The following is a 27073-nucleotide window of genomic DNA, read 5'->3' on the forward strand; positions in this document are numbered from 1 at the left end:
AATTGTCCCCCTGGATTGTACCATATTGCCTGTTTGTAAAAGAGGGCAGTTTGCAAATAGTAACTTTTCAGTCCAGCGCTGGTATGTGAGGAAGCAAGTACCTTAAAGTAAAGAATCCACATTCTGATGAGTGTTCTTGAAAGATTTCCAACAAAAGCAAAAGCATTCTTTGTCCTCCAGTGTTTGCACAGATCATCTCAGGGACCCTTGGGTGCTTCGAGAAGATGAAACAAGCACCCTGGATGTTCACATACCAGAGCTGGGTGTGCTAGGGTGATGCACTTCCTGAATGCTTGCAGACATCCACTCCATGTGGGTCATTTTGCATCTGGAGTTGTTACCACCAAGGAGCTCCAGCTACCACACGAAGCACAAAATGAACCATGTGGGCAGATTAAAGGGCTAGCAGTGGAGGACCGCCGTTTAAAGACCATCTCACAAACACCGAGCGCTTTATAAATATTAACAAAGACATTCAGTACATATTAAATGCTTGAGTATGAGGAAATTGTCTTTTTTAAAAAAGATTTTCTTTCTTTCAGAGAGAGAGTGGGGAGGGGCAAAGGGAGGGAGAATCTCGAGCAGACTCCGTGCTGAACGCAGAGCTTGACACAGGACTTGATCTCGCAAGCCTGAGATCATGACCTTAATCACGACCAAGAGTCTGATGCTCAACCAACTGAGCCACACAGCCTCGGTCCCCTAAATATGTAAATGTATTAAAAAAATTTGGAGGGGAACTCAGCAAATCAATAGCCCTCTTTACCCCGGGGGAAAGAATCAAGGATGAGCCCTACTTTGCATTTTTGAATTCATGAGAATGTATTCGTGAATTGGTTGTATAATTAAACAGAAGAGAAAGAATTTTTATAAAGAGAAATTGGGAACCTGTTCATTTAGGTATGTGTGACTGAAATATTTTATTTGAAAATTTCTCTCACTGATACAGAATCCTGACCAACTACAAACTAGATGAAAAGAGGTAACACTACACACAGATCATAATTTTCAAAGAACTTAAAATCCATTTAATATGAAGTTGGTAGTTCTGCTCAGTTCAAACATTTACTGCATGGTTTAAGTGACAAGTAATCTGATCGTCAACGGAATGAATCCCTTGGAGGCTTAATGAGACCAGGGTCCCAGGCTCCTCACCAGGGATGGGCTTCAGTAGCCTTGGGGCAGGACCTACACAGTCCCAGCCAGGGCGACTGCCTTGGAGAGTTGCCAGGAAGATATGACATCCAGACAAAAATAGCTGGAGAATAATGCAAGAAAAGAAGCAGAACTTAAAGGTATGGGGCAAACATAGAGTGGACAGGGAACAGGGAGATAAGGTGAGGACAGAGTAATCCTGAGAATAGCGCTGAACTGGATCCGAGAAGCAGAATATGAGTGAGGTCTTGGGGGGAAGGCTGGGCTCAGAGAGGTGACAGGAGGTGGACAGAAAGCAAACTTCACACATTGTGCAGGACCTTCCCAAGCAGAAGGAGTTGAGTCACAGCGACAGTTCGGGGGCAGCCTAATGAGGCAAGAGCTGCTGTGGGGCCGAAAACTCTATTTTAGGATGAATGATCTAGGGCTGGAGTACAGGGTGAACCTCAAGGAGAAGCACTGAAGACTCAGGAGCCCTGGCTCGGAGCTAGTGAGTGTTCCAGGAGCACAGCAATGGGAGAAAGAAAAAGAATAACTTCTAGCTTCCTTTAGTGAAGAATCTAATGAATACGGGGATAAAAATTCTTAATATGTATTTTCATAAATATATATGGTATGACCAGAAAACATTCTGGTGAAATGCTGAATAAAGCAGGTTGATCCATCCTAAGCGCCTTAGAACACACTTTTATACTCAGTGGTGTTAATATTCCTCTATGATGACCTACAATCAGAAATGCCTAAAATGACATTAAGCATCTTTATAGAATGAACTAAAAATAGAAGTAGGGCCCATGGAAGAGAAGTTAGTGACGATCTGGATGGAGAGATTGTCCGAAAGTCTGGTCTGGAGGTTGAGGGCACAGTTTTGTAAGCACGTGTTTGAGACTGACATTAAACCTGGTTCAACAAATACATTTAATCGCTCTCATTAAGACACAGAAACACTTCTCACTTTCAAAATTCTATGGATCTTATCTATAAAAAAGGAAAACCATTTCTGCATTTTCACTACAAACTATTCAAATTATATTAAATAATAGCATGTATGTTAATCACGACCTCAGTGAAAGGACATCTGAATTTAAGTCGAAGTCGCCAGTTTTCCATGAGGACAGGGCCCTCCTTGGTGAGACAGAGACCATAGCAGAAAAACAAACATCCTTCACTAACCTGTTGGTCACCTCATCCTCCAAGTTCTCCTGGTCCCCAGTTTTGGGTTTGACTTGTCCATATTTGGTTCACCGTGAAAACAATTATTTGAGCTCAAGATTACAAGACACATCATTCACCTTTCTTAAAATTCATTTCCCACATATTTGGGATTACATTGCCTCTACAAAATTACTCTTTATCATACAAGTTTGAGTATTGAAGGTTGAAAGTCATACCTGCTACTTAAAAAACAAAACAAAACAAAAAAACCTTTGAGGGGGAGTTACAAAAATGATAAAAATCTACTGTATCAAAATGAATTCCGACAGTGTAAGCAATACCTTGCAGCTGTTGTGACATCTTCATTGTGCAGGCCAGGAGGACAGGCCAGTGCTCACCATCCACAGAAATTCTTTCGTTATGCTTTTAAGAACACCAGTATATAGAGAAACAAAATTTTCTTAACCACATTTGCTCACATTTATCTGTAGCTTAGAAACTAAATTTACATAACTCCACTGCCAAAAGATCCAATAAAGATCAAAGCAAAACCCAAACAAGGTCAGCTTTTGTAAAAATAATATGGATAGAAAAGAGATTCCTTCTCAGCTGGAAGACCAAGGTTAAAAAAATCAACTAAGCTGAAAGGAATCTGATGAGAACAAATGGGAATTTTCTGAGGGAACATGAGGAAGAGCCCAGCGTGGCAGGGCCCACCTGTTCTCAGGCCACAGTGAGAAGCACCACGGCAGCGAGGCAGAAACTTCTGGGCCACTGTGTTTGGCTCCGAGTGGTGCAGACTCTATGCCAATGACACCCAAACACCACAGAACAGAGTCTGGACAGAGTCTGGACATGTATCCTGAGAACAACGTAACAAGAAGATCATGATGACAGGTCAGGAAGCCTGTGATTAACAGGGGGCTAAGTGAGGGCCCCAAGCTCTCCGACTTTGAAATTCTCCTGCTTTGAAATTCTGCTGTATTCTGTGGAGCTTTAGATCCTTCAGATCACTACCTGGGTATCTGAACACCAAGCCATCCGACAAGAGTTGGAAAGCCAGGCGCCCCCAATCAGAGTTCGAGGCTGAAATCTTCATGTGAATAATCAATGGAAATGATCTTCCACAAGAGAGGGAAGAACTCGTGTCTTAAAATGTTTTGAAAAATAATGCTGACTATACATGTGAACAGCAAGTGAGAGAGATGTATTGTAAACCACTAAATCGATGGTTGAATGAAAAAGGTGCTAAAAAAAAGGGGCTTGGTAGGAGGACTCCCCACATTTTGGCTTCAGATGAGTATGCAGGTGCAAACCATGAGGTCAGCAGCACATGCCTGAGTGTGCGAGTGTCACAGGGAGACTGCAGGGACCCCAGACACTCAAGGGTAGTGGTGTCCCCAGCGCAGCTGACATGTAAGAGCGCTCAGGCTTTCCATAAGTCCCTCACTTGAGTCTCCCACCTACTATTACAGAAAGGCAGCATAAAATATTCATTAAAAAAAATTTAAACATGGGGCACCTGGGTGGCTCAGTGGGTTAAGCCGCTGCCTTCGGCTCAGGTCATGATCTCAGGGTCCTGGGATCGAGTTCCGCATCGGGCTCTCTGCTCAGCAGGAAGCCTGCTTCCTCCTCTCTCTCTCTCTGCCTACTTGTCATCTCTCTCTGTCAAATAAATAAATAAAATCTTTAAAAAAAAAATTTAAACAAATTAGTTTGATGGGCTTTTTCACTTAGTAAGTTTTGTCCATTCTAAAATAGGAACTTTAACTATTTTTTTAAAAGATTTTATTTTATTTATTTGAGAGAATGAGCGAGCATACACAAACAGGGGAGAGGTAGAGGCAGAGGGAGAAGCAGGCTCCCTGCTCAGCTGGACTCAATCCCTAGAACCCTGAGATCATGACCCCAGCCAAAGGCAGACATTTAACTGACTGAGCCACCCAGGCACCCTAGAACTTCAACCTTCAAAGGAAGGGCAAAGCTTTGAGGGGAGATATGTTTTCTGTTTTAATGTTGGTTTTGTTTTCCAATTGTAAAATGAACATACTCATGTTTTTAAAGCCTGAAAATGCAGAAAATCATGCAGGAAAAGCAATCATCGACACTCTCACTACAAAGATCTAATCTCTATCTTCTTTTCGATCTAGTTCCTTTCAATATGTTCTCCTTTGTGCCTAAATCTACATGTCGAACACGCACAGTTAGGGCACAATTGGATATGTAACATGTCATCACCTCAGATTATGAGCTTTTCCTAAGGAATTAAAACTTCCTGAAAACAAAACATTCTGTAGCCATATAGTGTACTATTGCAGGTATGATGATTTATTTAACATATACACACAGCGGTAATCACACACTCCTCTCTTTGGCATGTCCACGTGATTGTGTGTTCACATGTACGCACACGCATCTCTCCCACTCACGTATGGGAACCTGGTGACAGCTGGGAAACATCACAGTTATGGCAACTATTTTTCCTACTTGCTGTCTGGTCTGTTTTTAACATGATTTTTGGACATGCATCTTAAAATTTCCATAGTTGCAACTTTCCTTTGTAATTTCGGGAACTACTTTTACCATTGAAGAGTGACCTTTGACCCAGATGTCTGTGTTCTTCCCAATTTCCCCTCAGTAACTGAGGCCAGCCCTATTACTTCATGATGCTTTGGCCGTCATCTTCTGCAAAGCTCTGCTTTCAGGGGAAATGAGGGTCTAAATGTTCATTTTCATAAAACACATGTGATGACAGCAAGCTGATCACGGAGCAGCTGCTGAGGCCCCCAGACCCACTGGGCACATCTGTGCAGCTGTTCACATGGGTTCACCATCAGTGGTGATAGCTGTGGCTCCTGACTGACGATGGCCTTCGTAGCCTATGCTAGTGGTGCAAGAATCTCTCGGTAAGTGGGCACTCACCTTAGCAAGATCTGGGGATATTGGGCCAGGAAAACACCTCCCATCTCCTCCAGGCTTTTGTCAGAAGCAGCAGCAAATGTTAGGCTCCATTTGAGACTGAGAGCTGGGTAGAAGTCAGAAGCCCACAGAGTCATCAAGAGGTTTTACTTTAGTGAGGTTTTATGTATACCGAGGTCTGTCTCATCTATCCTGGTGGGTCCACAGATTCCATGGTTTTCACAGAATCACACTGTTTTTGTTATTTTGGCTTCAGGACAGGCAAGAGCTAGGACAGAGCGAACTTAGGAAATCCTACTCCCTTTAGAGAACTAATGGGTTTACAGTGTTACTGCTGTATCCGTGACTTCACAGTGACTCCAGGGAGGGAGAGAACAGCAGGGCTAACGAGAGGACTGCAGTTCTCCAGGGATGTGTGCATCCTACGTTACAGCCCAGAACTAAGGTCCTGAAGGAGATTTCAGAAGCCCTCAGCTCACTCAGAACCACTTCCTAACAGGATAACGGCATGAGCCCCAGAGGGAGAATTATAGCAGACTCCCAGATGCTTTCCTAATATGAAGCAATTTCTCACAAAGTAAACGTACTTTCCGTTCTAAGTCAACTGAGAGCAGTACGTTTCCCCGAACCTGACTTCTGTCATAGGATGAGGTATTTTGGAAGAAAAGGCTTATACATGTAGACTCTCTCATGTCAGAAATGTTAGAAACACCCTCTCTGTTCCTTCCTCCTGGCCCTAAATCTGGCTCTTCCATATGGAAAATTGCAATCTTTTTATAACCTTGGCTTAGTTCTATTGTAAGACCTTCAACAGATGGATGGAAAAGATGTGTTACTGTCTCCACATGGATGGCTCTTTATGTCTCCATATTACTGAATCATTCCTTTTGCCATCTCTTCTCCACCCTAGAAGCTCCAATTCACTAGGCACTTGTTGAGGAGGAAAAGGCAGAAAATAGTTTCTACTCTCAAGCACCACGACGGGAAGATGGGTAGCCGACAAGAGATGCTAGCAGGAAAGAAAACTGGGCAAGAATGTGATCGTGTCACAAAACGCTCTACCCTTCCGCTTCTGAATAAAAATGCAGCTGTGGAGCACGTGGTGTGCTCTCTTCAAATCCTGGAAAACATTTATCCACACAAACAGCAAGGGGATGAGTGCGGGGGGGCGGTGTGGGGGGCAGCGCGGGTGGAGCTGGGAGGATGACAAAGTCTTGGAGTAAAGCACCCCATGCCTTCCTCCTGCCTCTTAGCCCCTCCTGCTGCATAACCAGGAAGAGAAGAATGAATGGAATACCCTCCCTGTCTTCCAAAATGAGGAAAGGACATTTTAGTTTTTCAAAGGCCTTACATCATTCCTATTTCACCCGGCTTGTCGGTAAGAAGCACAAAGTCTAAGTGTTGGACCTGATGGATTTTCATGCATGTGCATGTCCGTGTGTCTCCCACTCAGGTTGGGATACAAGACCCCCCAGCAGGCCAGGAAGCTCGCCGGTGCTCCCTCCGACCAATTGCCATACTCTGCCCCCACAGGTAAGCAACGTTCAGGCTTCCCTCACCACACTCTGAGTTTTGCCTCAAGGGCTGCCTTTTTTAAAGACAGCTGAAGAGGAAAGTTTCAGGTCAAACTTGGAATAAAATTTAGCTTCGCTCAAACTTAGGAAAATATGTAAAGGTGAAGCCCTAGTAACATTTCAGTGGATGGCTCACAGATGAGCATCCACTGGCCCTTTGTTTCTGATGAGCAACACAACCTCGTCCATCGAGGGTACTCTTGGTTCAATTTTCTGCCATTTATGCTACTTCTGAGTAGGTTATTTAAAAAAAAAATCCATATTGTTCTGTTTCTTCACATTTTAGTTTCTTCCAAAATTCACGATCTTGCCCAAGTCAATGGTATCTAGTTACAATAAGCTATGCTTACTTGTGTCTAATTAACAAAGGTACCCAGTCTTCCATTTAAGGGTTTCAAAGTGCTCTCCTCTGATACTTCGGCAGAATATTTGAAGGAAGACGTCCTACACGCTACTGTGAATACAGAGACATCCATCACATGATGGATATGGGCAGGAAGTGGGGATTTGAAAAAAAATTTTTTTAAAGATTTTATTTATTTATTTGTCAGACAGAAACAGAGCACAAGCTGTCAGGGGTGGGGGCACAGAGGCAGAAGGAGAATCAGAGTCCCCACTGAGCAGGGAGACTGATGTGGGACTTGATCCTGGGACCCTGGGTCATGACCTAAGCTGAGGAGAGACACTTCATCAATTGAACCACTCCGGCACTCCGGGGATCTGAAATCTTTAACAGACAAGAGCGGGTAGGAAAACCACAATGAAAAGGTACGGGGAGAGGAAAACGCGGCTCAGTGAGCAGCACAGAGGCAGGATGGTCATAGCACTCAGGAAGAGCAGAAGCACTCTGGGGCTACTGAGAGAAAACTGTGTACGGACGGGTCATCAGTGGGGGCTGCGAACCACAGAACTCAGGAGAAGAAAGGAGATGGGTGTCACCGGTCTGGGTATCACCGGGAAAGGGGGAGGGGGACAGTCAGCCTGCAGGTCATACAGAGGACAGGCATGAAGTCTAATTACATATTACAAACCCTCAGGGGCGTCGGGGGCAAGCTGACATCTGAAGCAGCTGGTCCTATCCAGACAGCTCCTCCATAAAGGGCATGTTACCCTTCAAAATTGTAAGATAGACTCATTACCGCTGGCATTTCCACCACCACTGTGTTTGAGTGCAGCGTGGATAGGACACAGACAGCGGGGAAATGAGGTAGACTCTCCCTTCGGTCTGTGTGAGAGGCATGTGAGGAGCTGCCACTGTGTCCTGGCCTGGGACTCCTGCAGCCAGAGGCCCATCATCTGGATGTGATCAGTGATCTTGGAGGTGAGCCCGTGCAGTGCTTATACCATGGCAGTCCTGACTCGTGAACTTCTGTGGACACTAAGACACCTCGCAGTTAGAGACCAGGGCTCACCCCAAGCCCCACAGTCTCTCTGAAATGGCACTTCATGGTCTCATTTAGCACTGGACAGAAGCAACAGCTCTGAACTCCTTGGGCTGTTTGCAGGATTAAATCAGAGAGCATGTGTAGAACATAGTACAAGGTCTGGTATATGGGAAGGGTTCGATGAAACCACTAATATTGTTAAAAATTTGAGACTTTCTGCCACCGAAATCCATTTTCTTTGCCAAAGACACAGGTACAATGCACGATCAAGTCCCATCTCATAATTTTGAAAGAATTTTACTCATTTATGTGTTTACTTAAGACTGCTATTCATTATACCAGAATACTTTAGAATACTTTTGGTAGTGATAAGCCTTACTATTAAAATTCTTAGAAAGGTAATTTTGTGATGACATTATGGAAAGGACATAGTCATGGGATGGCAGAATAAAAATAATTCGAATGTTACATAATCTTAAATGCAATGTTGATGGAAAACTAGTCTTAATCGTGCACATGACCAGACATATTCAAGGAGGTCATGAACACAGACCCCATTAGGAGTTGATTGTATTTCCACACAAAGCCTCTATACACAGTTGAGAGAAGGGGAGACGACTCTTGATGATTACCTTCATCCCTCCCCATCTTCACACCTTGGTGGCACACCTAAAATCCATGTGAGTGTGCTCTGTGTTTCACAGACTTGATTCACACTGATAAAGAACTGCTTTTCTTTTAAATCATGATTTTTAGGCAGAATGTCTTAGGTTGGCTATTTTAACCAATGAAAAATAAAATATTCAACTTCTAAACTATGTGACACTAAAATCCTATTTCAAACCATGTTGAATTTACATCTAAGATACATCTAGACTCCTGATTATGACCATTTCTACCTTCAGTAATGAATGTCTACACTTATAACACACAAGTTTTATATTTTCTTTATGACTGACGGGAAATGCCAGTCTATGGGAGAAAATAAGGCATGTTTTTCAAAGTGACCAAACTGCTACAATGTCTGGTTATGGGCAATCCTTCTGCCGAGTCCCCTTTGCTGTCTTTCACTTCTATGCACTTGAAAGCCCAGGTAAACGTTTAGTGGCTACTGGTCAGCTGAGAAAATCCTACCTCTATTAAATAATTTGCAGTTTCCCTCCTGGAGACAATAAAAATTTTGCAGAGATGTAATAAAAGATTCAGCAGACACAATGATAGAAACGTGCATTTTGAACATATTTAAAAATCCCTAAGGCAACTTAATCAAAACTGGCAGAAGAGGAATGCCTGACACTTAAAGACGTCTCTCCAGTGGGGATACGGAGGGAAGAGTAAGAATAGTGGCCTCCATTAGTAAGTGGGCCTGGTGACCCATGGAGGCATTTCTATGCGATGTTCCAAAAGCATGTTTGTGCATACTATACGTGATTCTCTGTCTGTCCCGCTCAGACTCAAAGTCTCTCAGCTGGGACAAATCCTACTTGCATGAAACAGCTTGAGTTCTAATTTAAGTTAAAAAGAAAGTTCTTATTAGTAGAGTCTGGTCCTAAGAAGCAAGCAAGAAATGATGCTATTTTGTCCCCAGTGATTTCAATAAACAAGAAAGGAATTGTGTTATCCAAAACTGGGGGAAGATGGGTAAGGATGTCACTTCCTCTACTATTCTTAGTGAATTACCTCCTCTTTAGGGAGCGCTAGTTAAAAGGCAGCTCTCTGGCTGGCTGCTCCCTGAAAGGTGAAGGAAGAGGGGCGTGGGAAATTCATTTTCAAACACATTTTGTCTCTGCCACTTAGGAGAAAGAGGAGAGGCAGTAACCAAAGGTTGAAATACCACATGGCTCTGGTCCCATGCAATGCACATCCTAAAAGAGGAATCCAAGAATGCCTTATGTTTTCACAAGGAAACTGTTCAAAGACATTAGAACACTGAAAAAAAGGCACAATCAGTTCATTTAGAATAGTTTTAAATGGCTGAAAAGTGGCTTTGGTTAAGAGAAAGCATTCTTCCTCAGCCCATGAAGTTACATCTGCATGGTTTAGTTGGAGCCCATAAAGCAAACAGCCTCATGCGGTACAGTTAATGTTATACTAAATTATAAAGCACTTGCCCTTAAATGTGAGCCTTTGCACACCAGACGACTGCTGTGAGCCCTACCCCAATCATACTAAATAAGAGGACAGCATATACTTTCTTAGTAAGATGTGAATAATAATCACTAACAAGAGATCCAAGAAAAGCTCAAAGAAAGCCAGCAAAATCTTATTAAACTTAACTGACTTAAGAGCAAGGAATGCTGGAACGAAGTCTAAAATCCTCAAGCCAAAATACTCACCAGACACAAACGCTGCTCGAGTAGAATGTGTTTTGGGAGAAGAAGGTGAGGTAAGAAAGTAAAGTCAGAAAAAAAATCAGTAGTGTGGAGCTCAATGTTGGGTTTAATTCTGTGTGTGTGGGGGGGGGCATTTTAATAATTGGATAATACATTTAAATGCATGCCTCCTAGGGATTGCTTTACAATGAAATAATTTTATTTTCTGGTGGTCAATAAGGTGGCCAAAGGCTGACAATTAAAAACTCCTAGGCTAATCCCTAAAAAATGAAGACCCAGAATATTTAGTGTTGGCTGGGGCCCCAAAGTAACCTAAGTCTTAATTATGTGTAAATGGAAACAAAGACTCAGTCTACCATTAATCAGATTTCCATTTAAACTGATGAATGGCAGGAAGAAAATCTGTTACAGTCATCTCACTCACTGAGATCTGTTACCCTGTTCCTGTTCAGGGTTACGGACTTGTCCCTGAACTACCGCCCTTCCTTCCTCTAGCAAACACACTCCCTCCCTGACTCCAATGCCAGGTCAAGGAGTTGGGGGAAACCACGCAGGATCCCTGAGCCAGGGCCAAGAGGCATAATGAAAGCAGTGTCTCAGGAAGGGGAGGTGGGCAGGCCCAGGTGACCACAGACACAGAAATAGGGTCTGAAGGAATGAATGTGCTTCTTACTAGATACCCAGAGCAGTGCTTAGAAGCAGTAAACTGCTCACATTCCAGTAGAAAGCAACATGCTTGAATCTCAAACTACTAGGTAACGATTCAAACCACTTAATTTGCAAATCCATGTAGAACATGGTATCACATCTCGTCCTACAGCTTCTCCTTTGAGTTTGCTTTCTAAATTCATAAAATACATATGAACAAAGATTTTGGGAATTTATGGTTCATCCACCAGTTTTATAAAGTCACTCTTGCGGGACCTGAAAATATCCTGGAGGGGGCTGGGGCCGAGCAAACAGAAAGGTTATTCCTGGCCAACTTCTGGAGTAAAGATTCCAGGTCCCACCTGACTTTCTCAAAGGGGCTCCAGAGCCGGGTAAGATGGCAGCTTGGGAGCTGTGTGAGGGCCTCGTCTCTACATGTCTTCCTTTTCCTCCTTATAAACGAGTCTGTGATTTTTTTTTTAAGATTTTATTTATTCATTTGAGAGAGAGAGAAAGGGAGAGAGAGTAGAGGGTGGGGCAGAGGGAGAGAGAGAATCTCAAGCCAGCTCCGCATTGAGCTGAGATTCCAGAACGAGGCCACATGCCACCGCCCTCCATGCCCCCACTCCATACTCCCACTCCCATCCCCTTTAGGCCTCCAGCTCCTGCCACCCCCCACGCCCCCAGTGCAGGGCTGGATCTCGGGACCCTGAGATCATGACCTGAGCTGAAACTAAGAGCTGGACACTCAACCAACTGAGCCACCCAGGCATCCTCAATTTTTCTTTGTTTAAAGTCAGAAGTTAGTGCATTTGCAGGGAGATTTAAAAAGAACAGAAGGAGATATATCCCCCAAATAGACTCAAAGAACAGTAATAAAAGAGTGTTTTTAGGGAAACAGAACCTGTGGAGACTTCCACAACATTTGGGCAAATATCCTACCTCATTAGACCACTGGTTCCTGATTTTCATTATCAAATTATCACATCCTTAAAATAAGCTCTGCACAAGAAGGACTTGATGGATGCTCAATTATTTATTAGCCTGTTGAACAATTTATTGAGTGTTTACTAAATGCCAGGCCCCATGCTGGGTCCTGGAAACACACAGTAGTACCAAAACCTGGTTCTGAGGGCCCAGGGAAAGGTCATGAATCAAAGGTATAGCTACAGCTATAGCTGCTGTGTGGGGGTCCTTACTAAGTTCTTCATGATGCTTACATAACACGGGGCACATGCAGCTCGGGGAGCAGGCTCCTTGGACCATCTCAGCATGCTGTGCTTTAAGGATCCCATGTTACATACCCAGCACAACATGCTGTCACCCCTCCTCTGGGTTCTTTTCCAGAACGAGGCCACATGCCACCGCCCTCCATGCCCCCACTCCATACTCCCACTCCCATCCCCTTTAGTCCTCCAGCTCCTGCTGCACCCCACGCCCTCACTCCCACCCTCTCCAGACCTCCTGCTCCTGCTGCCCCCTCCAGACCTGCTCCTGTTGCCCCCAGTCCCCCCTCCAGACCTTCTGCTCCTGCTGTCTCCCCATGCCCATCCCTTCCAGGGCTCCTGCTCCTGTGGGCCAGGTTTAGGAAAGGCCCTGAATCCCTCTCTGGGACTCACATGACTCTCTAAATTGTGCCTGTGCTCAGACAGCAGCTGCGTTTGCTCTATGTCTACCCTCCGAGACCATCATGGCCCCTGATGCCAGTGACCAGTCTAACTTCATGAGCTTTCCTTAAAAAGTTTAAACTCTGTGAATTTTTCATTACATAAGATGTTCTAAGAATTACTGTTTTGTGATCATTCACTCAACAAATATTCACTGAGGGACGCCTGGGTGGCTCAGTTGGTTGGACGGCTGCCTTGGGCTCAGGTCATGATCCCGGAGTCCTGGGATCAAGTCCTACATCGGGCTCCCAGCTCCATGGGGAGTCTGCTTCTCCCTCTGACCTTCTCCTCGCTCATGCTCTCACTGTCTCTCAAATAAATAAATAAAATCTTTAAAAACAAACAAACAAAAAAACAAAACCCCACAAATATTCACTGAGTTCCAGCTATGCTGCAGGCACAGTTTATATCCAAAATACCAACCAACTGGCTAGATACCTTGTTTGTGCTTTAAAAAAAAAAAAAAAAAAAAAGAGAGAGAGAGAGATGTAATTTTATGGAGTTAATTTGTTGAAAAGAACATAAAATAGCATAGCAATCAAAATTCTCTTAATAAACATTAAGTTATATAAATTCTTTTAAGTGACAGCTAGCCATCCACTTACATTTGGAAATTGGGTGCTCTCTTTGGAAATAGGGTACAAACGATTGGCTCTTCCTGAAGAGGTAAAGGGTACAAACGATTGGCTCTTCCTGAAGAGATGTACCTGATCCTTTCACTTGGGTTTACTGTTGGTCAAATTTCTTAAGTTTCTTTAAACTACTTTTTAGCCAAAAGAAAAAGAGAAAATTTAAACCATTTCTTTTTTTTTTCCCCTTCAATCTCTAGTATCTACTAAAACAACTCTCACTGACACGGAAAGAGGTGAAGAAAGAACATGTTTGCCTCATTCCAAAAAATTAATCAGTTTTATGAAAGAAAGAGGGCATTGTTTGCTGACATGTACTATGAAAGCAGAAGATGACCAAGGTCCAAATTCTGAAATGAGCATTTCACAGCCCCCTCTGAAATCCGTTCCTTTATCCACATTATTCTCTCAGAGAAGTCTTACCATAAAACAGGCCTTCACCCCATCCACCTGCCAGACGGACTGACTTGGGCAAGCAAGCTTGGAACATTTTAGATTTTACAAATATTATCCTATTTTAAAAGTTAATTTTGACTACTTTAAGGAATTTAAAAATAAACCTCAGTTTCAATGAACTCAAGATTCAATCTTACCAGATTTCTAAAATTAACCCCATAATCAGATGACATATTAACATTAGCACAGTGGCTCTGGGTCCCCTGGGCAGGGAGGCCCGCTTATTCTCTATAATCCTCTCCTTATCCAGACGGCGAGTCAGGGACCGTCTGCTACACTTGTTCTTCTGGGGGCTAGGGTCAGTGGGGACAAGAGTGAAAAGCAATACATCATGCGTTTATTTCAGCCAGGAGTCAACCATAGCTTGATTTCTGAAACAAGACTAATGGAGTGAAGAGCAGCAGCTAGGAGAAAGAGAAGAAACAGGAACACACCAGAAGAGAATGGTGACTCCCATCTTTGCAGAGACAGAAGGGAAGGCCAGGAGAAACGAATGCCTGCCCGAGACATGAAGACAGCAAGTGGCCTGGCCAGGACTCATGTGGGCGTGTGTGTGCGAAGCCGCGTGCACACCCCTCACCTGGCACGGGGAGCAGGGGAGAAAGAGCTGGAAGAGTGAAAGGCGAGTCATAAAGTAGTGGCCGTGGTGCCTCCCAGGATGGCTGTGTCTCCCAGAAAAGCTCTGTCTGACACTGTATTGTAGACCTACCATCGACAAATGAAATATGCAGATAGCTTTGCTTTCACGTTCATCTAAATAACATGGCAACGGCTTTTGTGGGTGTAACTGGGGCCGCTAGAGGGTACCAATCCACTACAATGTTTTATAGTTGGGAGGCTTTAGTCCTTTAGATTTTTGAAGAAAAGGGATTTTATCTTTGGACATTACCCTATGATACAGTAAGCAAAACATAAGCAGTCAAACCCCAATTAACCAGAATCATGTGGACAAAAAAAAGGGTATCATTCACTGTCAAATACGGCCGTCACTCTACCTCGCTGGAGCTCCATTTGTTACCACAGAGGTCAGAAGGAACCTCAGTTGCTCCAAGAGAAAAGAGAGCCTTGCCCACGGAAACACCCTAGCAGAACGCACATGTCCAGTATGGAAGCCCCTGGCACAGGTGAATGGTGCCCAGGAGACTTAGAACTGAATTCTGAGGTTCACTGGGCCCTGTGAGCAGCGCGCATCTAAAGCATGCAGTGGGACCACCCCATCCTCCAACACGCCTGCCCAGCAGTCCCACCATCTGTAAGTAAAGGCTCATGATTATGTTCCTCTTAGTAAGAGAGGAAAACAGGAGGGAAGAATTTATGCGTCTATGATCTGGTTCTCCTTCTGAATTAATATATGGAAGAGCGCCGCAGTTTCACTTCTGGACCTCGGGCACCTACCTAGAGTCCACACAGGCCCAGACCCAGCTCTCACCACGTCCACACCACCCCCGCCCCTCTGAAGGCGAGGACCACGCGGTCTATACCTCTGCTTTCAGCAACTGACACCAGGTACGTAAGTACTCATTGACTACTTGCTGAGCAAGTGAAGCACTAACCTGCAATTTTTCCACTCATCACACAGCATCTTAGAAAAGCCATCTGGTTTGAGTCTAGTGATTAGGGCAAATCACAGACACTGGGATCAGCATCAATGCCAGGTTCATGCCACAATGCTAGTGAAGTGTTCACTGGGATTTCTCTTTCAAATGTCCCAGCTAAAGAGAAATAACTCAATCATCAGGGCTCAGGAAAGGGGAAAAGGGTGGATCATTGCAGAGCACGAGCATCACAGGAAGACAGTTTGAGAAACAATGCTCAGAGCTGTCATTTGGCCTAGGGTGTTATGATATACTGTACACCAAGAAACCAGATTTCAGGAAGTAGATTCTCTCCTAACATAAAACAAGAATTATCCCTTCCTACTTTTCTTTAAGAAGAGCTGAAAGCAAGTAGTGTCCTAGGGGAGAGCAAACAGAACACCTCTGAGCAAGTGAGCCAGACGCTGGAAGAATCCAGAAGGACAATAGGAGAAGGTGACACACTACAAATGGCATAGGGCACAATGTTTGGGGCGGGGACAAGGTTGTGCCCCGTTGTCAGCCCCTTTCATGGGCTCCTCCATGCCAAGCCTACTCAGCAGCACAGCTCTTGAGCCTCTGGCAGTGGGGCACACTCAGAGTGACCATCTGCCTGCGAGACTGCCTTCAGGGAAGTAGAAGTGTGCTTGCTGGGCACCCAGAACTCACATCATCCCTGCCATGATCACGAGTTTGGGACTTGCCAAGCATCATTCATGGCATCCTCTGCCTCAATTGGAAACAGCTCAGAGCTTGCACTGGGAATCTGCTATTTCATTCATAGTCTCATCCTGTTCATAATTACATTTGCGATGCCCGGCACGCACTCAGAAAATACTGTTGGTTGTATAAATAAGTAAATGTTGAAACTAATATAGTCCTGTATGTCAATTATAGCTTATAAAGACATGTCCTAAGTGAAGTATGTGATAGACAAAACTGTGAAGAGACACTCCTGTACAGACGTCTGTAGAAGATTCCATCTGTTACACGGAGTTGATCAAAAGGCTCAAATTCTTGAGAAACATTCTGGATAGGAAACATTTCTCAAGGAATATTCCACTTTTTCCTCCAACTTTTCTTGATAGACAAATATGACATTTTTATCTGTTTTTTAATGCTATTCTATTTATTTATTTTTTATTAAAGATTTTATTAATCTATTATTTGAGAGAGGGAGAACAGGCGAGCAGAGGGGGAGAGAGAGAGAGCATCTTAAACACTCCATACCCAGCATGGAGCCTGACATGGGGCTCGATTTCATGACCTCTCACAAGCTCATGACCTGAGCTGAAACCAAGAGTCACCCACTGAACTGACTGAGCCAACCCCATGCCATCCTATTTAAAGCTGTATGAACACAGGACTCTCATCCCTTTAAGAATACGTGCAGAGACGCTATGGTAAAGTCCTGCCTGTGTATTAAAACAATGCGTTACCTGCCTATAGGTTTAATATTTTCTGAAGTTTTTAAAAAGTGGGATCAGCCTCAAAATATAGAGGTATCTGTCTCCCCTCACATCCTGCAACCATATAACTGATGATTCTAAAGTGTCAATATCAGTGGCCAGATAATTTTAAAGTCAAACACTTCCACAGTTTAATTCAAAGTAGAAGGAGCCTAGAACTGGTCAGGTAGCACAACGCTATCAGGACAAGCCTTCAGAGAAATAGCTTTGGCCCATCCTTCGCGTAGTTCTGTGACTAAAACACTCTCGCCCCTGACTTGGAAAATGTATTTAGAAACTGCAAGAACACACTGCAGAGGACAGTCCTCCGAGACCCACTGTCATTCCCCATCTCCCTCTGTGTTTTTTTTAAAACGGTGAAACCAGATAATGTCAACAGCAACCCAAACCTGATAAAGGTAAAAAGGATCCATTCCTCAACAACCCCTTTCTGGATCTGATCCTTTTTTTATGGAGCTATAATTAACATACAGGGTTATATTAGTTTCAACATGATTTGATGTTTGTATACGTTATGAAATTAGCACCACAATAAATCTGTCACCACTCATAGTTACAAAAGCTTTTTCTTGCCATGAGAGCTTTTAAGATCTCCTTTATTAACCACTTCTAAGCACATAGCCCTGTGTTCTTAGCTACAGTCCGCACACCATATGTACGTGACTTCCCCAGGACATACTTCCCAACTGGAGGTCTGACTGACGCTGTAGGTGACAGTGAGCCTGTCCCAGGTACACAGTGCATTGTGACTCAGCAACAGAAAGGCAAACTATGCGGCAGTGAGTCGTGTTTCCAACACTATGCTAAGAGGAAACCGTGGGACACTGACGTGTACACACTGTATGACCGCATTTGCACGAGCTTTCCAGGCAAAACCAGCACGCGGTAGCAGAGCTCAAAGTGGTGATCGTGTGGGAAGACAGCAGGAATGAGGAGGAGGTGGCCGGAGGAGACGTTCTCTGTCACCCCAGAAAGAAATGCTCCAAGTGGGCGGAGGTGTGGACCACAAGGGTCAATGCCGATGGAGTTGTGCGTGTCAGACTGGCGCATCTCCCTGGGTGTGAACTCTCCCCTCACTGGCAAAGGAGAGTGCTTTCCCAGCTCACTGAAAGCTCATAACCCACAAATATGAACTAATACTTGGTCTTACAAAGCACTCAGTGTTTCAGAAAATACCAGCATCGCTCACCTGCAGTTCGTGTGGAAGAGACACAGAGCAGAAAGCACGCATTGGGCTAGAGCGGGTGCCAGACACGACACAGGTGTACCCAGCACTTTTCCGTCTACCAGGCCCCAAAACACTTAATAAAATGTAGTTTTCAGAGACCTACGCTGCAGATCGACAGGGTCCCCCCTTGAGAGATGGTCTGATCTCAACATGGTCAACCAAAGCACATGAACAGAGCTGGTGGACACGCTGCTTGGAAGCACGCGGAAGCGCCTGCTTCATTGTCATAAAGGTTGCTGACCACCAAGACTCCTGTTCAGGCAGCCTTGTCACAGATGTAACCCCCACGAGTAGTAGCAACAGCTGCTGACAGTAAAAGCTTCATGGAACGTTGTAAGTCAAGGTCACCAGGACAGCGAACTGACAGACAGGCAGGCAGCACACGAGGGTCGATCAACGGATGAGACAGGGACATATTATTTCACATGCATTCTGGTTTCCTCCCACTGACACCTGCGGGCTCCTCCCTTTGGGGAAATTGACACAAGCAGGAGCATTTGTGCAGACTTGGTGGGGCACAAAGGTGAGCAGAACCTGTGTACACTTACCTGAAGCCGGCCACGTGCGGCTGCCCGGGCTGGTGTGGGAAACGGCCAGGCCATGCGTGGTGCAGGCAGAAGGGCGGAGAGGGCTGCAGGCAGCACGCAGCCTGGTAGACGGGCGTACGGCTGGGGCACAGAGGCGCAGAATACTCGGAGTGTGGCTGCAAGCAGCATGAGGCCAGAGCAGAAGGCGTGGCGGGGCCAGCCTCGGGCCGGCCCTCTGGGTGACTGCTCTGGCTGGCCAGGGGCCGATGGAATGGGCACGGGTGGCAGCATGGGGACAGCATGGCGGGCGCTCTTTGGTGGCTGTCCATGGGCAGAAAGGAGGACTTCACGGTGCCATTGACCTGCAGGCATCCGTTCGGACTCACTTTAGTCCTCAGGGCCTCTCTGGCTGCAAGCTGCTGGGTGGCGAGGTCCCCGTCACAGGGTGGGATGGCGCCGAGGGTGGGAGCACTGGTTGTCACGCTGCCATTGCCCAGACCCACAAAATCACTGTTTCCATCGCTCACCGCCATGTTCTGACTTCTTGGCTCTAAGAGAGAAAATGATATAAAATCAGCCAGTGACAGGCAGACAGGCAAAGATGCAGACAAGACAGGAAAGATACTGGAAGGAGTCGAGAGCGCAGGGAAAGCAGCAGCCTCTGCAAGGGGCCCAGCGGCCCCGTGCACCTGAAGAGCCACCGTCCCGCCCACGCCTCCCCACCTCTGCTTTTGGCCCTTCTCTCCCTGTCCTTGTCCTCAGTGTGAAGGACGGGGTAAGACTTATCGCATTTTAGGGGAGGACAGGGAAAGACAGAGCACCAACATCACCCTTCAACTCTTCACCCAGGCGTGAGCCGTTAGGACACAGGAGTAATGGAAAAATGAAGGGCCACCACGAGGACAGTGAGTTGTGTAGTTTAAAATAATTTGGATATTTTTTTCCCCTAAAGATCTTTATTTATTTATTTGACAGAGAGAGACACAGCGAGAGAGGGAACACAAGCAGGGGGAGTTTGGAGAGGGAGAAGCACGGCTCCATCCTAGGACCTGAACTGAAGGCAGATGCTTAACTAATTGAGCCACCCAGGCACCCCTATTTTGAATAATCTTTTTAAAAAGATTTTATTTATTTATTTCACAGGCAGAGATCACAAGCAGGCAGAGAGGCAGGCAGAGAGAGAGGGGGAAGCAGGCTCCCCGCTGAGCAGAGTCCGATGCAGGGCTCGATCCCAGGACCCTGGGATCATGACCTGAGGCGAAGGCAGAGGCTTTAACCCACTGAGCCACCCAGGTGCCTTAAGAATAATCTTAAGAATGTCTTAAGACATTAGAAAAATCTCAAGAAAATATGATCTTTCCCCTAAGTCTCTCAGGTCCTAGAATAAGAAGAAACAAAAGAAAATAAAAAGCAATCAGCTAAGCCAAGATATCAGACACCAGAGTTTTCTCTCAACTGATGACTAGAATGCTTAAAAAATGAATAAGCATGCCATGTAAGCTGCCAAGAACGTATTACTTTGTCCTCTATGTTATGTAGCATTGTTTGCACATGAGAAAAAGAATAGTCGAGTGGGATTTGCTTGAAATGAGGTTTTTGTTCTTAACTTTTTTTTCCCTCTTACTAGAAGGTCCAGGGCTTCAATGGAAAGGAAAATTAATAGTCAAATTACCAGTAGCAGGTTTCTGTCCATCAACAAACAAAAGCAAAAACACACAACCTCCGCCCTCCCCTCTCACCCACATCCCCTCTGACCCCGTGCACAAGATGGAATCTGCAGTAAGAACAATGGGTGCCCCCACTGCCTGCGGTCTATTTATCCCACACGTGAATTCAAGCCAACAAGAGAAACGCCGTGCCCCCACTGCCTGCGGTCTATTTATCCCACACGTGAATTCAAGCCAACAAGAGAAACGCCGTGTGGCTCTCTAAACCTTTGGGCAGGGCACTCCTTGAAGCAGGTAGAACAGCCTCCAGAATAGTCCCTCCCTGGTCTCTCCCCACCTCCTGCGGACACAAAGGCACCAGAAGAAATCACCAGGGCTCAGTCTGAGCACGCGGCCATCGGACCTGGCAAACCTGCCTACCCCCTGCCCCAGGAAGGTCCCAGTGTGCACTGTCACGCACTCCATGCCCCCACAGCAGGAGATTTCCTGAGCAGAGCACGCCACAGCAATGCATGTCCAATCTGATACTGGTGCCCAGAAAATGTTAGCCACAACTCCAGCATCATTACCGTATTTCCCTTCTGGACAGAAAAAGCCTCCTCAAACACACGCACAAATTCAGCATCATAAGAAATGGAAGAATTATATGGATGTCAAAAAATTTCTTTGTAAATTATTTTAAACAAAGACTCTATAAACCTCAGAATATATGTAAAACCGTGTTTGCTGACTTCCCTCCTCCCTTGTTAACACTTCTGAAAGTGGTCACAGGTCACAGGTCCCACCCTCCTTTGCAGGGACCAGGGGTAGGGGTCGTAGTAAAGGCAGTTTCCCTCTCTGGGCTAAGCATAGGGCTCTGGTAGGTCTGCGTGTCACCGGCCCAGGGAGGGGCTGCAGGCGGGCCTCCCCTCACCTTTTCAGTGTGCTGGCAAGGCAAGAACTCACCCTGAGGCCACTCAGGAGGGATCTGTCACTCAGCTTCCTCTCCCCAAAGAATGTATCCTCCCTTTTGCTAACAACAAAAAAAGCTGCATACAAATGTCTGAGAACAATAAGACAGGAATCATGGGGCCTCTAAAGAGGCACTAGACTTTCCAAAGCTAAGGGAAATACAAGATGCTTTGTACTCTGAAGTGCAAGGCAGCCCAGAACGTATAAACACAGGACATAAATGTGATCACATCCCAGAACCACTTTACACACAGGCATCATGGGCTCCTCTTCCCGCACCAGGGACCCACATTTTCTCTCCAGAACTCAGCCCGGCTGCCCCAGCTTGTGGGGTCCCTGGGCCAATGGGGAACCAACTCTGCTGACCTCACCACACGGAGGACTGAGGGGGAACGTTTTCTCTGATTTGCTGGTCTGTCTTTACCGTCAGGATCATTAATATCCCCTCAGATAAATGATTTTGTCCATCAGTCCTGTCAATGCTAACCACAGCTGTTGCGGAAGTTATGCTGGCACCAAGCATCACCCAACCACCCAAATCCTCAAAGTTTTAACAAAAAAGTGGGCGTTAAACAGTGTCCCGGCCTCTAGCAGCCTTCCCAGTGTCCCCGATGTCCCTGCAGACTCTCTAGTTCCCTCTGCGTCCCCATCTTCCAACTGGACGCTTCTCCCAGAAAAGAGAATTTTTGGTAACCAGAATCCCAAGATCATTCTTAGTTTTACGCAAACGCATCATTAGGTGATTATATAAGAGCTACACAGACTTGTGCAGGCTGGCCAAGGGGCCTAATCACCAGTTCTAACATTTCCCCCACTACTGGTAAAATTCACTCCAAGTGCCAAATCATGACTTACAAATGGATTTTTGGAACATAACCTGCTTCTTAAGTTGGAGACTTCTTTCGATGGAGTAGGCAATAGTAGAGAGTAAACAACCACTTGAACTCTGACTGGCTTGTATTTGAAATAAGTCACACGAGCTTCCTATGATTCGGGTTCTTCAATCTTAAAATAGGAACAATCAAACTGACTTTATAAATAAGTTGTGAATTAGAAGGAAAAAATAATTAAAAGCGAAAACAGAAAAAAAATTTTTCTAAGAAATGTCTGTGGATTAAGTTCAGTGGGTGTATTTGGCCTGGAAAATAGCAAAGTTTCGATCCAAAGTCAAGAAGGGATCCCACGGCCTTACAGATAAAGATCTTCTTTCTTGAGAAAAAGATCTGGTCTGAGCCTAAGACAGAGAGAGCCGAGAGGAAAGCAGATGAGACAGAGGAAGAGTCCACTTAATAAAAAGGAACTATCCAGACAGATGTAATGCCACATGATTATGTCTGCAGTGAGGTTTAAAGAAAGTTCTGGATCAAATACCCTCAACTGCAAATCACCCATTTTCCCTGGGGCCATCACACATGGAGGAGGCCAAAAGAAAGCTGTTCTGAGTTGCTACTGGCTTGAGGTGTGACAGGGCCCCACGGCCAGAAATATCAGTGTATTTCCCTGTTGTTAGTGAACACAATGCACCAGTATCAATACACTCAAAGCCACTAATCCCACACCCCTTATCTCACCTCTTCTACCAGCGTTCTTTAACGAGGGCTTTGGCAGTTTGGGGGCCATAAGGCCTTTGGTCAAGTACCCTCTACTGATTACATTTTAAAATTTAATTCCTTTTTTCTTGGAGCCTCGGTTCTTCCCATGTACTAATCAGAATAATAATCAACGTCCATCTCATAGGACCACCATTAAGGGCTTAGAAGAGGAAGGAAAGCTTCCAGGCTCATTTACAAGGCCAGCCTTACCCTGATAGTAAAACCACACAAGAACACGGCAAGGAAGAGAACTACAGGCCAATATCCCTGATGAACAGAGAGGCAAAAACCCCAAGGAAATATTAGCAAACTGGGTTCAAGAATACATTAAAAGGATTATACATCGTGATCAAACAGGATTCATTCCTGGGATACAAGGATGGTTCCACATTCATACATCATTCATGTGTTAATGTGACACATCACATTGTCAGAAGCTTTTTCTACAACTATTGAGATGACTGTATGATTCTTCTCTGTCATTCTGTTAAAGTTCAACATACAAAGTTCAACAAAGTGGGTACAAGATGAACAGACCTCAATGTAGTAAAGAGCATATATGATAAACCCTCAGCTAACATCATCCGTAATGGTGAAAATCTGAAAGCTTCTCCTTTACCATCAGGAACGAAAGAAGGATGTCTACTCTTGACACCTTTATTTAACACAGCATTGGAAGTCCTAGCCAGAGCAATTAGGCAAGAGAAAGAACTAAAAGGTCTCCAAGTCAGAAGAGAAGTGAAACTGTCACTCCTTGCAGACGCTATGATATTATGCATAGAATCCCCTGAAGACTCCACCACAAAACTGTGAGACTAAGTGAATTCAGTGAAGTTGCAGGATATGAAATCAATATACAAAATCATAAAGGCTATGCATTGATGATGGAAGAATTATCATAATTGCCTGATTGAGTGTTAAGAATATAAAGAGATAAAGAATAATGCCTCCTAGCTTTAAAGCCAAAATTATGCTTAAAACAGCAGCTGAGGGGGGCCGGAGTGCTGCAGTTGATGAAGCATCTGACTTCGGCTCAGGTCATGATCCCAGGGTCCTGGAATCAAGCCCCATGTCCAGCTTCCTGTTCCATGGGAAGCCAGCTGCTCTGCTTACTTGTGCTCTGTCAAATAAATAAATAAAATCTTTAAAACAAAATATGGGGTACCTGGGTGGCTCAGTCAGTTAGGTGTCTGCCTTCAGCTCAGGTCATCATCCCAGAGTCCCAGGATCAAGCCCCACATTAAGCTCCCTACATAGCAGTAAGCCTGCTTCTCCTCTACTCACCCCTTTCCCTGCCTTGTGTCCTCTCTTTCTAATAAATAAATAAAATCTTAAAAAAAAAAAACCCAAACCCAGCAGTTGAGACATCTGTTGCTTAGAAGAAACAGTGTGGGTGGATCTGAGTCCGAAAGCTGACTTTACTACTTTCCACCTTTGAGAACATGGGTCAAATGATTTACACTCTTACAGTCTCTACTCTTGGCTCTTCTGAGAGTTAAATTTCAAATGCAAATTAGCATAACCATCTAAGAGAGCAACATGGCACTCCAAAATAGGTATTTTAAATATCCTCCTCTTTTGACCACAGTACTACTAGTAATTTATATTTTGGATATACTTGAACAATGTGTAAAGATAAATGTACAGATAAGGATGTTACAGACTGCACCACTCTCTGTACCAGTGAAAACTGGAAATGATCTAAAATATCAGCAATGGCAGACTTAAATTCTGTCATATCTGTACACTGGGTACTCTGCACCAAAAAAAAAAAAAAAAAAAGAGAGAGAGAGAGAGAGAGAAAAGAATGCATTAGATCAGGCTATATTACTTGGAAAGAAGTCCAAAGTACATCTTTATGTGTAAATAAAACCTAGCTACAGAACAGCCTGCAGGGTATGAATCCAGTCCACTGAAAAAGGAGAGAGATACTTATTTATGGTTAGGATACACAGATAGTTTCCAGAAGGACATACAAAATGCTAGCACTGTTTCCTGCTGCAGAGCTGGACTGGGAATTTTTGGAAGGGTAGAGAAGACTTTCACATTTCATTTTCTGTAGTACCTATAACTTTGGCTATAACTGTATCTTCTTTATAGTAATAAAATATTAATAAAACATAGAATGTCACTAGCACTGAGACCAGCATTTCATAAAAGGTAATTATCATTAAAATGTAAAAACAAACAATTTGTCTTTTACCTTACAGGATGACTAAACATCTATTCAGTGGGCGCCCTTTACATTGTTTATCAGTGGGTGTTTTACATTGTTTATCTTCCAAAATGTATCTGCTGTGTTACAGTAACACCCATACAATATACTGAATAACTGGATGAAGCAGGAAATGAACAGGAAGTTGAGGGGCAAGAATGGATGATACAATGTATTCAGGACAGGTTCCCATGTCAGGTTTCTGGAAACACACATGATCATCCACTGGACCAAAGGTATCTACGAACCAAGAAAGAGAACCATGACCAGTGCCATAGGTGGCTGGCAGATACCGCAGACCCTGCAGAGACCCCTTCACTCGTGTTTCAATGTAGAGAGAAACGTCACTGGAGTTCTCGTGATTACAGGGATCACATGATCACGTCCTACTCCGGTTTGGGACCCAGAAAACTTACAATTTAGCTATAGAATATACAATTACATGTAATATACATAATTAGTATAATTAAATATAATAAGATAATAATACATACTTTTATAATATAAGGAAATTACATTTAAAAGACAGAAAGTAGGGATGCCTGAGTGGCTCAGTTGGTTAAGCATCTGCCTTCAGCTCAGGTCATGATCCCAGGGTCCTAGGATCGAGTCCTGCGTTGGGCTCCCTGCTGAGCAGGGAGTCTGCTTCTCCTTCTGCCCCTTCCTCCCCTGCTTTCTCTCTGTCTCTGCTTTCTGTCTCTGACAAGTAAATAAATAAAGTCTTTGTAGTATATATATATGTATATATTTTAAATGAATAAAAATAAAAAGTGTCTCTTTGAATATATTATTGTATAACCACAGTAAGACCTGTTTATGAAAATTTTATCCATCAACATATTGTATTCATCAACATATTCTCTAAAAAATAAGTTACAGGACACAGGGTCACAAAGGCAATCGAGCTATTTCAGTGGCTGGCAGGGCACAGAGACCTCTAATGCATTGAGATGAAAACCTCATCATAGCTACCTGAAATTGGAAGTCAGGACTACGAGCACAGTCAGGAGACTACCAAGTTGAAATCTAAATGCCATGATGAAAAGAATACACAGACCTGCTCCAATCACCATGGTGACCTCCAGCACAGCCAGCATGACCTATAACAAGGAGGGGCTCACCAGCTGGCGGAGCGCCCTCCCCACTCCCATCGATGGCTCCAGCATTCCACTAGCAGGACCCCACTTGACTTGACCCCCAGACAAGCAGCCGTCACCAGTCCATTTTGCTTAAGAGAACTGGAGAAGCAGAGTCTCTAGTGGTTGACCAGGAATCCTGAGGCCCAGGATTTCAGGGCCTTCTGCTAAAGGACTCTCTGTAAGTTCAATCACAGATTCTAGTACAACCCTCACCTTTAGCAGATCCATATCACCAAACCCAACAGCTGGCAGCAAGACGGGTTCCCTAGCATGGTTCCAAGCTCCAGCCCGTTACCTTCCCAGAAGCGTGATGCTCCCCACAGCACAGCTTCACCGAGTAAAACACAGAACACCATCCCACCGTTTCTCAAACTCAAGGATCACCTGGGGCTGGGGCTACAGTGCAGATCTGGCTCCAGTCCACCTGAGCGGGTCAGCAGGGCTCCAGCAAGATGCCCACACTGCAAGTCCTTGGAGCACATCTTGTGCAGCAAGGCAAACCACAGACCTGCAGCAGGCCTCAGTTATGGCAAAAGAGGCACAATTCCAGCAGCACAGGTCAGGCAAGGAAAGGACAGGAGTGCCAGAAACAAAGGCCTGCTGTTCCGAAGAAGTAACACATTTTAAGAGGTTCTAGCTGGTAACTAAGTTTAAGGACAGTTGACTCAAGTGCTACAGGCACAGATTTCAATCATTCTGGTGCAACTCACCAATAGGGATCAAAACACCGCGCCCAGTTCACGGGTGAGACAATCTTCTTTCCTCAGGTGGTACCAGATATCAGGGTATG

The 27073-nt window shown here is 44.7% G+C and overlaps 1 protein-coding gene across 12 annotated transcripts in view; it reads right to left on the minus strand.

The window, feature by feature from the left end:
- Nucleotides 1-27073, minus strand: part of DISP1 (dispatched RND transporter family member 1) — a 170524-nt gene that overhangs the window by 23667 nt on the left and 119784 nt on the right. For 10 of the 12 annotated variants that reach the window (XM_032318853.1, XM_032318844.1, XM_032318845.1 and 7 more), the window contains one exon: nucleotides 18741-19269. In XM_032318853.1, coding sequence (XP_032174744.1) covers nucleotides 18741-19252 — 512 coding nt within the window. In that variant the 5' untranslated portion in view covers nucleotides 19253-19269. Of the gene's footprint in view, nucleotides 1-18740; nucleotides 19270-27073 lie in introns of those variants that run through there. The other 2 variants (XM_032318856.1, XM_032318855.1) reach the window with 2 other exon arrangements.

This window comes from Mustela erminea, chromosome 17 (assembly GCF_009829155.1).
Source record: "Mustela erminea isolate mMusErm1 chromosome 17, mMusErm1.Pri, whole genome shotgun sequence".
Classification (NCBI taxonomy): Eukaryota; Metazoa; Chordata; class Mammalia; order Carnivora; family Mustelidae; genus Mustela; species Mustela erminea.